General features: G+C 33.4%; 1 protein-coding gene across 5 annotated transcripts in view; it reads right to left on the bottom strand.

Moving 5' to 3' along the window:
- Positions 1 to 2,145: 2,145 nt before the first annotated feature.
- The window catches only part of NCKAP1 (NCK associated protein 1), a 93,933-nt gene continuing 80,546 nt past the window's right edge, over positions 2,146 to 15,532 (bottom strand). For all 5 annotated transcript variants that reach the window (XM_053665085.1, XM_053665084.1, XM_053665083.1 and 2 more), the window contains 7 exons: positions 12,787 to 12,869; positions 11,436 to 11,516; positions 7,860 to 7,953; positions 5,842 to 5,958; positions 5,138 to 5,247; positions 3,961 to 4,050; positions 2,146 to 3,055 (listed from right to left, as the gene is read on the bottom strand). In XM_053665085.1, the coding sequence (XP_053521060.1) occupies positions 2,939 to 3,055; positions 3,961 to 4,050; positions 5,138 to 5,247; positions 5,842 to 5,958; positions 7,860 to 7,953; positions 11,436 to 11,516; positions 12,787 to 12,869 (692 nt within the window). In that variant the 3' untranslated portion in view covers positions 2,146 to 2,938. The remainder of the gene's footprint in view (positions 3,056 to 3,960; positions 4,051 to 5,137; positions 5,248 to 5,841; positions 5,959 to 7,859; positions 7,954 to 11,435; positions 11,517 to 12,786; positions 12,870 to 15,532) is intronic.

Raw genomic sequence — 15,532 nt, forward strand, 5'->3', positions numbered from 1 at the left:
ATAGAACTCGGGCTTGGTTTTGAAGGCCTGATGATAAACAGTACACTTTACTCACTCTCAGTCCAATGTCACAGCATGTCAGTAAATTTGTTCATTTCCTTCATGATTGACCAATATTAGATTGGATTTGTGTACTTGAACTGATAAGCAAAGAACAAGGAAGATGGCAGACCAGAAAAAGAGCCAACTATTCTACCTGAATGAGGCTCCTCACGTTCCTTGTGACTGAAACACGAACTGATACACTTCTACTTCTCATACATGCTTTGCAAATGCAATTGTAAATGGGGAACTTTCCTACTTTGCTCACCATTAGATCCAGGCCATCTTGAAATATTTGTTGAAGACTGAATAGAACGGTGGTAGAAAATGATTAGGAATGTATGAATTACCAACAGGAGGATCCAGACTGGGAATTCATGGGAAGCACAGGTGCCAAGTTCCATGATTACTTCTGGAAAAGAGAGGGCAGGGAAAATTAAGAGATAAGCTGGACAAAAGAAAGGGAGAGAAAATAAATAAGACCCTAAAGAAGAAGGAAGACAGCTCTCATTTTAATTCTGAGGCACTGTTTTACTAGCTGGGGAAATACAAAACTAGTCAAGGGTACTCTTTGCTTAAACTAAATTTATCTCATCCAGCCGATACTTGCTTTAACTGCATCGGATTCTCCCAACCACCATCACGACACTGTGCAAGTGTATGGGTCATACACATGTGTATGACCCATCAAGGCAGGCTCTGACTTTCTTCTGGACTCAACATTCTCTTGCCTGATCCCAACAGTCTTTTTTCCTGAATGAATACCAGAGCCCCAGCCCTATGACACTGAACTTTGGAAAATGTTTCCATCTTTTGGGGGTTAGAAGTTGGCAACATTTGTGCACTACGACAATCAGCTAAAAGATAACTTAAACAGCACTAACTTCACTCTAAGCTCCTGAAGTTTTCACATATCTTTTCATTGATAATAGTACAGACACTGGTCTCAAACTGACTGAATAGGACTCCCCATGACAAGAGATCCTGCAACAGCTCAGTCTATGAATAAATTAATAGGAATTATAAAGTAAGATGGATTATAGTAAATAAAGATAAAATGAATTAATGACAGGAAGGGCAGCAACTCCCTCTCAAGGAACTATCTTAATGATATTTTAAAAAACATTTTATTCATATTCAGAGTGGGGAAGGAAGGGAAGAGAGGCAGAGAAACATCAATGTGTGATTGCCTCTCACCACCCCCCCAGGGACCCTGTCTGCAACCCAGGCATTTGCCCTGACTGGGAATAGAACCAGCGACCCTCTGGTTCACAGGCTGGCACTCAATCCACTGAGCCACACCAGACAGGGCTATCTTAATGACATTTAAAATAATATATGATATAGATTTCTATGTCCTCTGTATATTTAACAACAAAAAGCCATTTTTACCTACATCTCAACCTAGGGCACCTAGGTTATTACTAAGTTCACAGCAGCTTACTTTTATCTTAACACAAACTATCAGTGTGTACATAAGAAGCTGTGAACAACAGATGCTCAATAAACCAGATACAAAGCTGTTGAGAAAGTCTTTACAATGCCAATCAGAGAGCAAAACATCTGGTCAGTTTTTCAATTAACTGAGCTGCTCCACCCCCCATATCAACCACCAACCAACGGACCGGAACCTTTATGTCTTTCCCCTTCATTATTGGTACAGTTCTGAACAGCATTTTCGCTAGTTCCATGATCCTTCCTTTTTTTTATTCTTTCAAGTAACTGTCCATCTGGTCATAGATACAATTAGCAAGCTGATGTCACACAATTTCCCTTTTAGGTCTTAATTTTCAAAAATGTTACATAATTTTATTTTCAAATTTTAATATTTTTTCCAGTGGAATGTTTTTCCAAATACTAAATAAACCAAATATTACTAAGCAAATATTATTAAACAAACCTTATAATAGCTGACCTAGTATCAAATGCTATACTTAGATATTTCTAAACTAAAGCTTATTTTAAACTAAAACTTTCATATTATTTTTTAATTTTTAATTGTTTATGCTATCACAGTTGTCCCGATTTTTTCCCCTTTGAAACTTTCATGTAACTAAATAAATTGCTGAGGATCCCAAATTAAAGATATCATTCAAAATGTGATACAGTCTAGTGTTTATTTTATGTTATGGCAGGTACACTTGAATTTCAAAAATTTAAAACATATAAAAAGTGGTTAGGGACTAACATTTGTATCAACAGTTGATAAATGTCTAAGATTGTTTATTATACAGCAGGGTACAATGGTAGTGCTAATGCCAATAGGGCACCATGGAAGTTAGTCTAAAAATTAATTATCACTAGGCTTTATACAAGCAACAACGTATGTTGTTGTTTTAGAATTTCAGGACATAGTCTGCTTCTAACACTAAGCAGTGCTTTAACATTTTTAATGTTATACAGTGTTACAGTATTTAGTTTGGCAAATGTTTCAAAATAAAGTAGGAATGTATTCATAACATCACAGAAATGCACATCCAGTTTTGTTTCCAATGAGAACCATAAGTACGGATCAGAACGCTTCCTATATAATTTACACACATATGAATGCTATATCACTATCTAAAATAATCACTAAATACAATTCTTTTTTCAGAAATAAACAAGCAAAGTTTCTTTCATTATCAAATATCAAAAACATAGATAATGTATATTTTTCAAACAAATAATACTCTAAAAATTATAGGAATAATTTTTGTGAATTCAGTGAATGTGCAACCTAAATCAACCAATTGTAGTACAACAATATTAAGAAACCGATGATCAGAAAACACAACCATATGAAAGAAATTTATAATCCACAAAACTGTTTTTCAGGCCAGGTAAAATAGCTCCACAGTTTACAGGTAAAACCGAGGCAACAAAAATGCGTGCTTGTCTTCAATAAGTAGGTATTTTATGCAGAAGATGTAACACTTTGCTTGTAGACAGCATGGTATGCATTTCTCAGCAAAACATAAGGAAAACAAGATTCCAAAAGATCCATTGTTAGAAATGGAGATTCTTGCACAATCTGAAAAATTCCAAAATGCATCACAATTCAAGTAATTTATTATGAGAATATTTACTAGCAACGAATAAGCCATAGATTATATTATTCTTATTAAAAATAGACACAAATTATTTTCCTTTTATTTTAAAATCTGGAAGGTAAATGTGCCACAGTGTATCACTCTCATAAATTAATCAACAGGAATACACTGAGTACTTTCATTGCCTTCAACAATATATTAGACATAAAATATAAACATTTAAAATGTGGGCCATATCTTGAAGTCTAACTGGGGACCCAAGACTATGTAGAAAGCCAAATCAAACATAAAACCAACTATAATTAAAAGTGGTGAGAAGCTGTAAGTTCCAGAGGAGTTCAAAAGGGAAGAAAGATTAGTGTAGGCCACAGTAATCAGGAAAGTCTACCTGGAAAAAGATTTGAGTTATGGGGTATGTTGACTAATTAAGATACACACAGACCTCTGCAGGTAAAAAAAAATTATTCTAAGTGAGGAAAGAGCTGAATGGAAGTGAAGAGAAAAAACAAAGTATAGAGAATTACAGAAAATTATATTAGATGGGTGGAATGGAATCAGATTAAAGAAAACTGGGATAGCTGAAACTAATACACTAGAAAAACATAAGTGTTTCCCAACTGGTTGGAAAACTATAAAGAATACCTTATAGGTAATACTAATCTTTTGTTGTTGTTGTTTTCTGATATGACTACTCTAATATAAAATATAGGTGACTGTCCTCTTTTCAGCAATTTTAGAAAGTGTGTGAAGTGAGCACAAAGGATCAAAAAAGCATCTCAGCTCTTACTGTTATTTAATCAATAAAATGCAAAGAAAAGACTATAAGGAATGAGTAGAACCTCTCTTTTGTTCCAAAGAAACAAAACAAAACAAAAATGAGACTTACCATATCTAGCAGTAAATAAACAGATTCTCTATTTCTTGTTGTTGTTTTATCTGTCTCCTGGCCAATTTTCAGTAGACTGGAGGATGCAAGCTTAAAAGTATGCATACATGTTAAATAAGTTTTTTAAATTAAATGTTCACCAGTTACTCACTTATTTTTAGTATGCTTCACCTTACAACACATTTCAATCATTTAGCTGCTTATGCAATTAACAAAGAAGATATCCTTAGATCCTTTATATTCAAGCAATAATTTAGAGAGTTATTAAGGTATAAATAGAACAAAGACAAATGTAATAAAATATTCTGATTGGTCTTTAAAACTCATTTTGTTTTCAAGACAGGTCTTTCTTTTAAAAATGATTTATTTTTATCTTCCTAACACCTATATTAACTTTATTTCTTAGTTCTCAAATAAGAAGAAAATTTCAAACTGAGTCTGAATTAACAGGAACACTGAGATTAGGATACTAAGTCTTGAATAAAGGAAAAACAAAAAATGAAAAGAAAAATTTTTATCTTAATACTGTTTTCTTTGAAACAGAAGTTACTTTCTCATTAGTATTAATAATTGCTTTAATTTTTTTAAATAAACTTTTTAAAAAAGCTAAGAGAAAAGAAGCTACACTGAATAAACCTGAAAAGCAGCAAATATTATAGTGCTCATTATACTATGATGCATCTTTCCTTTAAATAAAATATGAAAAAGGTACATTGGGAACAAAGAGCTACACTAATATAGAAACTAGAGACAGACTTCAAGAGGGTAGAGTTAGCACAATTTCCCTCTTTTGGGAGTAAGCAGTATTCTTATTTTTAAATTTGTCACCACTGTCTTTCCCCAAATAAACAAAAATAAGTAAAATATATCCTTTTAGAAAGAATATCTTCGCTATGCCTCAATTTTCCTTAATTTTGTTTTTTCCTCTTTTAAACCCTAGACAAAGCTCTAGGGCACTACAAACATCAGCTTAGAAAAATGGTCATACTGCAGAGCTCGAGAATTTAAAAAAGTCACAGGGAAAAAATGCTAAACTAACCATTCCTAGATTTTAATGTCTTGCCTTACCTGTTTCTCCCACCAAATTAATTAATTCAGAGAATTTACTGTTACTTCCTATAGTTATTTTAAGCTTTACCTATAAAGTGTCATGAGTTTTGCTACTGATTTTACATACCGCCAAAAATTCTTTGAGACGATCTTCAATGCTTCCTTTGTGAATTGTAAACAAAGCTGCAGCAATCTGGTTGATGGCTTTGGCCAAGCAATGTATGTTGTTGCAGTGCCCTGAGGAAGTGCAAATAGGGTTTATTCTGTGTGACCCCCAAATATCAGTAAGACACAGAAGGCAGATCTTGAATGATGTCACAATGTACATAAATAATTGTGTGATTAAAAGCTGGGTTGGGCCTAACCTGCCTCACTCTCCTTTCACTTTCATGAGGACCAGCCTTCTTAAAAAGGGCATACCAAGACAGCAACACTTTATTATGTCCGTATTAAACAAGAAAATTTTCAGAGACCCCAAAAGAAAAGCCTACATCCATTTTATAATGTCTCAGACACTTAAAAAATGAAATACTTAGCTGCTTTACAAACACTTTTCTTATCCAAACTTTAAAATAATCCTAACAGCTGGATACTCCTTTACCATCCATCCCCTGATGCACACAAATTCAAGCACCCATAAGCTCACGTATACACCCATAAGCTCACGAAAATTGGGGCTTAGAAAAAGAAAAATCGACTATTCAAAGTTAGACAGTAAGTGAAAACGTAACCCATATTTTATTGTAAAAGAACATTAATTACTTGAAAAGTACCCACCACATCAGAACTCCTAACTTTCCATTGCCAAAATAATTTTAAACCACTACTTACCTTCTATAGCAGGGCTATACTGAGACATCACATTGCTGGCTAGTGTTGGCAAAGAAACTGCCACAAAGACCATGAGGAGGCAGGCAATTTTATATTCTTCTTCTGGACTTATGTTTTCTAAGGGGGAAAAAAACCAAAGATAAAACCAAGGTATTTCTTCAAGATCAGTTAAGAGTTGATATAAATTGACTTAACATAAGAGTTGATAATCTAACCCAAAAAAGGCTATTTTAAATTTTTGTATAAGATATTCTACTCGGCCCCTACAGAATTGATACAAATAATACAAATATACAAATTGATACAAATATACAAATAATGTATATTATTTGTATCAATAGTAACAATATTATGTTATATAGTAACATAATAATATACATTATTATTACACATTATTATATGTTATATAATAATGTATTATAATATACATTATGTCACTCAGGCATATTTCAAGGAATTGTCATATTTTTCTTGTTTTAACCTTCACCTGAGAATATGTTTGTATTCATTTTTAGAGAGGGGAGAATGGGACATCACGCAGTTGCCTCCTGCATGCGCCTGTTTTGAGTGAACCTGCAACCTTTTGGTGTACAGGACGATGCTCCAACCAACAGAGCCACCTGGCCAGAGCTTTTTCTTTTTTTTAAATTGTAAGGTTACAGGGCAAAAAGTATAATTAGGATAACTGGAATCCTAAATTTCCTGATGACAAAATTATTTTACAAGAAAATTCTATTTAATACAGTTTAGAAAATTTATTATCTCATGAAATCCTTAATGATTTTGTCTAAAGTAAATATGAATGTTATTTGATATTTACTACTTAAAAGATACAAATGTGGAAAGTGGACCAGAGCCCTGACTGGTGGGGCTCACTTGTTTGAGCATCATCCCACAAAGCAAAAGGTTGCTGTTTTGATTCTCAGTCAGGGCACAGTCCTGGGTTGGGGGGCAGGTCCCCAATCCGGTGTCTCTCACACACTGATGTTTCCCTCTTTTTCTCCTTCCCTTCCCCTATCCCTAAAAATAAATAAAATCTTTAAAATAAAACCCAAAGTACACTGCATTTCCAACCTCCCCATTTTAGAAGACAGAAGGAACCAGTCATACATGAAAATAACTAGTGCCCTATGGCTTTTTAAGATAAAGCCCTTTCTAAAGTATTTATTGTAATGTGAACTAAAATTGTGGCTTATCTAGTACCTGGCAACTTCTAGTCACCCTACTATTCACCACCACAAATTACTAATAATTGAACATAAAACAAGAGCCAGAATGTTTTTAAAATTTGGTTGATCATAAAAAATACAGCTGTAGCAAATGAAGTAACAGCAGTAATATCCATGTCACTATAATTAACACACCGCATGAACAACAAAACAAAAAGCAATGTTAAATCCAGAAAGAACTAATGCCAAGGGCTAGAGGAGGGCATTTTACCACCAGAAAAGGATGAAATGTTAGGTACTCTATAGACAAACCTAAAAATATCTAGAGCATTTTGGGTACTACTTCAAAGGGCTGGCCTTAAAATCTTTAGTTTAATATTACACAATAATGCACAGACTCTTTATGGTTAGTAGCTCTAGTCCAATTTAAAAAGGACACTCTTTCCAAGGTACCATCTAGACCATCTTCATTGCATAAAAATAAATAGAGGCATAAATCTTTGTTTTCCCATCTCAAAAAATCTCTCTTGATTTTACTCCTGTCTCTACCCACTATAATTTTATCTTTGCTCTCTTTTACAGTAAAACTCTTTGACAGAGTTTATTCTTACCCTAAATCCTTTTTTCCCATTTTTCTTACGCCCTTTCTAACCAGCATTTTGCCCTGAAAACTCCCCTGACACTACTCCTGTCAGCATCATTCATTAATTATACAGAACTGCTCATTCCCTTTCCACTTTCCTGGAAGCCACTCTCTTCTGGTTTTCCTTATCCTTCACTTTCTCCCTTCTCGGTTTCTTTTTAGTAGTTCTTCCTCTTTCCTCTGAATTCTTAAAAAATGCATTTTACCTGATTTTTGTGAAGAGAGAGCTACAACCAGGGCAGGATCAATCTCGCAAGGTAATCCAGCAGCTGATGATAACTCATACACATTCATTGCAACCTGAGAAGAAAATATGAGAATTACACACTAAGAAATATTCTAACAAATTTCTGAGGAATCTCACTTAGTAAGAAAAGGTACACTGTTTAAATTAGAGTCTGCCTACTAAAACATTAGAGAATTTTGAAAACTTTCCTGAGGCAGGGCCTAGAATACAACTAAACTATAATGAATAGATGATTTTAGTACTTTGTGAAGTATTGCTGTTTATAACTTCCTACTGTTAGCCAATCAAAGCTTGTATAATTTCTGTGGCAAATTCCAACAGAATCATTCTTAAGTTGTTATTTTTTTTAGTAGCAAAAATGTAGAACATCAAGCAAAAAGAGATGAATAAATGAACAAAAGTGAATCAGAAGTACTGGACTTATATTTATGTCCATACTTGTTAAATGAAAAATTATAGTGGCCTAATCATTATCATATCTATAAATGTGGTAAATTACTTATAATAACTTTAGGAAGTACTGATTTAAATCTGATCAAGGAATTTCTAATAACTAAAGTAATTTTTTTGGTATCACATATGGATTTCAAGTATTTAAAATATTGATTGCTGCACTATACCTCAGTTTAAAACTACCTACATAATTGGTTACCTCTGATATTACAACCAAATATATATATATATTATATATATATATATATAAAATGAAGTAAAATTGTATATTTTAAAATAAATGGTTAATTGCCATTGAATAAGTTTTAGATAAACATTGGTTTTTGACCCATTATTCACTCTACCCATAAGAGTAAATGGATCACAGACTTAAACATAAGTGTTAAAAGTATAAAATTCATATAAGAAATACAGGCATAAATCTTCATGACTGGATTAGGCAATGGTTTCTTCCATAGAACCATTAATAAAAAAATAAACCGAATTTCATCAAAATAATTTTTATGCTTCAGAAAATACTATAATGGAAAAAAAACAATAGAAAGATTTGCAAATCATAGATCTCTTAATGGACCTTAAAGAATATATAAAGAACCCTTACATCTCAAAATTAAAAAGACAAACAAGTGATTTGAAAAAGGAAAAAAAGGACCTGACCAGATATGTCTCCAAAGAAGACATACAAATAGCCAATAGCATATGAAAAGATGTTCAACATATCTGCCACCAGAAAAATACAAATCAAAACAAGATTTCACACATACCACAATGGCTATAATTAAGGAGACAGATAAGTATTGACAAGGATATAGAGAAATTAAAACCGCCATACACTGCTGGCAGGAATGCAAACTGGTACAGCCACTTTAAAACCAATTTGGCCGTTTTTCAAAAGGAAAAACATAGAGTTTCCATATGACCCAGCTATTCCACACCTGGAATATACCCAAGAGAAATGAAAGTATATGGCCGTCCACACAAAAACTTGTGCATGAATATTCTTAGGAGCATTATTTATAGTGGCCCATAAGTGAAACAGTCCAAATGCCCATTAATTAATGAATAAATAATATGTGGTACATAGCCAGATAACCAAATATTACTTGGCAATAAAAATGAACTATTTATATATGTTACATGAATACACCTTTAAAGCATTATGCTAAGTGTAAGAAGCCAGTACCAGAAGACTATATACTATATGACTTATATGAAGTGTCAAAACAGGCAAACCTATGGAGATAGAAAGTATTTTAGTGGCTGCTTAGGGCTAGGGAGTGGGAAGATATGGAAAATGACTGCTAATGAGCACTAGGTTTCTTTATAGAGTTATGAAAATATTTTAAAATTGACTGGTAACAGTTGCACAACTCTGTGACTGAGGTCCACTGAATTATACACTTTAAACAAGTAGATTTTATTGTAGGTAAATTTTATCTCAATAAAAACTATTAACAAACATATGTTTGGTTTTTTAAAAAAATAGTAAGCTTTCCTAAAAAAGACTGCTGGAATTTAAATACCATTATATCAAGTGCTAAGAGAACTGGATGGTTGCTCAGAATATTAATTACTATTCTCATGATCTGCATACCAGTGTCTTCTCAAGAGTAAATTCACCTTTAATGTTTTCTTCACTTTTTTCTACAGTGTTTCCATTTAAAAAATAATTTTCACTAAATATACAGCCTCTAATCATAAAATCATAGGACAATTATTGATCTCAAATATTTATTCTGTGCAAAGCACTGTAGGAAAAATAAAGAAACAAGGTCTTAGTCTTCATGATGTTTACACTCTAGTATAAATTTAAGAGGAAACACAACTATAACACAGGGCAGAGTGTATTTAATTCTACAATGGATAAACAGTAGTTCTTTGGTAACACTATGAAAAAAATCTTTATGGTCACTTGGGGATCAAGGAATGTTTCTTAGAGGACAGCAACTGAATCATCAGGTCTTAAACAAGAAGTAAAATTTCAAAAGGTAGAAAAAGAAACAGCAAGATTTTCAGGTAGAATAAAATTAGAGGACAAAGATGTGAGACCTGGTTATCTCACAGGACACGTGAAGAAAGGAGGGGAAGAGTTAACAAAGGGAAACGAGTGGGAGAAGGATAGAAAGAACTGTGACAGATAAGCACTAAATACAAAAAGAGACTTGAGTGTCATATAAGAGTTTAGACATTACTTTTTTCTGTCAGTTCTTTTCAAAATATGCAAATCTGAAAATAACCACTCCAAGAGCACAATAGCTTAAAAAGCATAGATATGAGCTGATATGTCATTTACCAGATGTGTCAACCCTGGTTAATCATTGCTGACATCAGTGGTTAAACTTCATGATGAATACATTTTTCAAGAAAAAATTGTGGCCCTGGCTGGTGTAGCTCAGTGGACTGAGCACAGGCCCGCGAACAAGAGGATGGCGGTTCGATTCCCAGCCAGGGCACATGCGTGGGTTGCAGGCCAGTTCCCTGCAGGCCATTTCCCAGCAGGGGATGCACAAAAGGCAACCATACATTGATGTTTCTCTCCCTCTCCCCTTCCCCTCTAAAGATAAATAAATAAATAAACAAACTAATAAATAAATAAATAATCTTAAAAAAAAAAAAGAAAACATTGTGGCCTCATGGCTACCAACCTACTATCTTACATTTATTCATTAAAAAACTGGGTATTAAAAAATTAGAATTTAGAGCCTACAACTAACATTCTTTTATAAGATTTTATGTCAATTTTAAAAACTGACAAAATTTCTCTCTATTTAAAACAAACTCTTTACTCTCTCATTTTCCTCCCTGTGCTAATGACCATGCACAGCTATCCATTTAAGAAAAAAGAGATCAATACCCACTCCATTTTCCACTGTTACAGGTGACCAAGGAAAATTAACTTTCAAAATGCCTGCACAGCATGTTGGTGCTGAGCTCTCTCAAAGATGCATTTTCAAAGGCAAGCATGCTAACTAGTCAGTCTAAAATAGAAACTCAGTGGTTTAGGGTTCATTAAATTTTATTTCATATGTAATAAATATTTCATTTTAGAAACTGCAAAAATCCAAATATAAGGTTTTATTACCTTCATATCAGTTTCCCTTGGAATATGATCCTTGAAATCTTCAATTGAACTTACAAGAAAAGGAATATGGTAGGACAAGACCTAGGCAGGACAACGAAAACATACCATTATTTTTAAATAGTGACTTCTATTATGAAATATTATCATTTGAGTATTTTGTTTTCACAAAAATTATTTTACTTTTATCTGTTGTCATGTAATTTTCTAAAGTACTAAAATACACAGAAATGGAATGTGTATTTAGAAATACTCAATGACAAACTGAGTATAACCAAATAAAAAATGCCTTAATGGAGAGTAAAGATGAAAAAGTAGCTCAATAGCAAGGCAAGTTATACTTCCTGAATTTCAACAACAAAACAATAAAATACCAGTAAGGGCACATGCCTGGGTTGCTCCTTCTATTTTTTCCCTCCATTCCCCCATCTCTAAAAATACTACATCGGCCAAAAACTTTGTTAGGACAACCCAATTTTTTTTTTCCCATGAGATGGCTCTAGTAGCACTTAGTTGTCTTCAACTTCATTCGAAACAATTTTGTTAAGAATGCATTGTGACGGCCAATCAAGGGCACATGCCTGGGTTGTGGTCCAGGTCCCCAGTAGGGGGTGGGTGCACAAGAGACAACCACACATTGATGTTTCCCTCTCTTTCTCCCTCCCTTCCCCACTCTCTAAAAATAAATAAATATTAAAAAAAGATTGTATTGTGACAAATGTCATATCAACATGCATTAAAAAACTTATCAAAATTGGTGAATTTTTGTGTAGCCATTTTAATGCTGAAGATGGAAGAAAATATGAAACATTTTTGGCATATGATGCTTTATTATTTCAAGAAAGGTAAAAATGCAACTGAAACACAGAAAAAGATTTTTGCAGTGTATGGAGAAGGTGCCGAGACTGATCAAACATGTCAAAAGTGGTTTGCAAAGTTTCATGCCAGAGATTATTCGCTGTGTGATGCTCCATGGTTGGGTAGACCAGTTGAACTTGACAGCAATCAAATCAAAACATTAACTGAGAACAATCAACATTATATCACATGGAAGATAGCCATATACACAAAACATCCAAGTCAATAAAGTTATTGTTCAAAATTTTAAAATGTGTCTTTTATTTTACAGAAAAAACTGAAAAAACTTTTTGGCTAACCCAATAAATAAATAAAATCCTAAAAAATACTACATTTAAGTACCTTTAATTTCTATATACTTTATTTTAAATAACTATGAAAACTGAAATTTTAACTATATCACTGCCAATTATAAATTTAAGACGTAACTTTTAATTTCTGGTAAACTAAAAGGGATTATTTGGATACAGAATATGTACTTATAATGGTTTCTTACATCTCTAAGTGCTTCTTGTGCCAATGAGCGGAAGGATAAAATTACACCAATTATTGTCATCCTCTTCAAGACACTGTCAACAGCTAAATTCGAAGGAAGGGGAGAAGAGAAGAAAATGTGAATTGGAGTCTTTCTTAACCTTGGAGGAAATTCTTAGTTATAAAATTCCCATGATAAAAGGCACAACTAATAGCAATTTGATTATAACAAATGATTAAAGAGGCAAATGTTTTGAAAGTTGATATTAAAATTAAGAAAATTCCAGTTTACTGCAAATGAACTACACTGTATTCTTTAAAGTTGTTTTGATGGTTCACCAGAATCTTGAAACAATCATGTAAGTAGCTACCTTTGTAATCCTATCTCAGAAATGGTATAGGTAGGAGGAAAGAGAGGCTGGCGGGGAAAGAGAAAGCGGATCAGAGTGGATATGAGGTTAAATGCTCAAATGGCCCCAGACTAGGAGATGCTAAATCCTTAAGTGCTGGGGTCTGGAGAGCCCAGAAATAAAAAGTGACTATTGAGATCATGGGCAGTTTTCACAAGCCCAGGTTATTAAAGATCATGAATGAATTTGATCCTTTACATTTTTGGTTACAGAGCATTTCTCTAAAAATTGTTACTACATATTTAATACTAAAACCTGGTTAGTAAAACTAAGGGAGAGTAGTATTTGAAGAATCAATACTATACTGAATTACTCCCCATATACAAGGCATTCTACTAGGTAATAAGAACAAATATAAATAGAATAGTAATCTAGACCTTAAATAAAAGTCTAACTGAACTGTCAAGATAACTAAGAAAATACCACAATTGAGAAAGATATATATATATAATTTATATATGCATAACAAGTTTCTAGAAAGATAGACCGATAACTGTTTACTGTTATTACCTTTGAATAGAAAGGAGGAGAACTGTTTGATTTTCTAACTCCTATGCAATTTGTTTAAACTTTATTGTATCTTTTATTGTAACACTCAAACGAGGCATAATAAAAGCCAAAATGTGATGAGAATTAAAAATAGTAGTGTTAACAAAATGATGTAAGGCACAAATATGTTACAAATTTCACAAGAGCAGACACAAGTGTTATTAATCTTTCTATCTACCTCTAGCACTCACCAGAGTGGCTGAGACCCAGAATAAGATGTTCAAAGAAATGGTTATTCAAGTAATGAGGCTAGAAAACTGTTATTATCAAGAAAAGGACAGAAGAAATGAGGGTAAAAAGAAAGATTTATCTTGAGAAAAATGTCACCCAAGTTGGGCATACTAGGAAGAGTATTCCAGGCCAGAAAAAGAACCCAGAAGGAGAAGTGCAAGAAAACAGTACTGTGACATCGCGTATTTTCCTAGGCTGTTACACAGAATTTAATCAAATACATTTCCAAAAATTGTATTCTACAACCTCCTCTTAAATATGTATAGCAATGACACCTATTAAAAGTTCTGAGAAATTTCACAGAAAGAAATATCGTTGGCCTTATTTTTTAATGGATTATTGCCAAACTTATTTGACCACTGGTACCTTTCCCTTACCTCCCGTAACTTCTATTAACACTCTGCTCTGGTCTGAATATTTGTGTCCTCACAAAATTCACATTGAAATCCTAACTCCCAAAGCTGATGATGGTCTTAGGAGGTGAGGCCTTTAGAAGTTGCTAAGCCATGACGGTGGAGCTCTCACGAATTCAATTAGTGCCTTATACGAGGCTCGAGAGAACCCCAACCCCTTGTATCATGTGAGGAGTCAATGAGAAGTCCACAACTCTGATGAAGCGCCTCACCCGACCATGTCGACACCATTATCTTGGACTTCCACAACTGTGAGGAATAAATTTATGTTGCTTATGAACTACCCAGTCTATACTATTTTGTACTAGCAGCTCAAATTTGTAAGACCCATCCCAAGGAACTAATTACCATATTTTGCTGTATATAATGTATTCCCATATATAATGGGCACCCACACTTTTGGCCCAAACTTTTAAAAAAATCTTGTTTTAACTCATTTTTATTTATATTTAGAAACAAAACCAATTATCATACTCCAGGGTATTATTTTGTATATGGATATCATTAATGCTTTCTAGAGTTACATTTTAATGCATAAGCATAAGTAGAATTAAAAACATTTATATAGATACAGAATTAGAACTACTTATATATAATGCATAGCCTTATTTTCCCCTCAAAAATCCGGGCAGAAAAGTGAACATTATACATGAGACATATGGTAGTACTAGAACAGTGGCTATGTGTGTCTTGGGCCAGGCAAGCAATAGGTAGTGGGAGACAGAGAAAAGGCTGGATATGAAGTTTATACAAACAACAGCTTTTGAATGCCCTGCTAAGTAGATTAGACTTCTCTTCAAGTAGTAAGTGGGTTATTTGGGGCTTTCAAAAATATAAACAATGATATGAAAAGAACTGTATTTAAAAACATGACTCTAAATGTTGGGAGATGGTTAAAAAGAGAAGACTGCATCTTTAGAAGCCCTGACTGTAGTTCACAAAATAATGACAAAGCCTTAAACAACAACTATGGGCTATATTTAGGATTTAAGAGGTGGAATCTGAGGTAGGGGTTAAAAGCTTAAACGCTACAGTAGGTAACATAAAACAGTGAAGTAGACAAGATAAAAGATATAATAGTGAGCAGGAAAGGCTAGAGAAAAACTTCTATGGGCGATTACTGTAACTGAGTTCCAGCTAATCACTGCCATGTGGGAAAATACTG

This window comes from Artibeus jamaicensis, unplaced genomic scaffold, assembly GCF_021234435.1.
Source record: "Artibeus jamaicensis isolate MK-2021 breed Jamaican fruit bat unplaced genomic scaffold, CSHL_Jam_final contig_391, whole genome shotgun sequence".
NCBI lineage: Eukaryota > Metazoa > Chordata > Mammalia > Chiroptera > Phyllostomidae > Artibeus > Artibeus jamaicensis.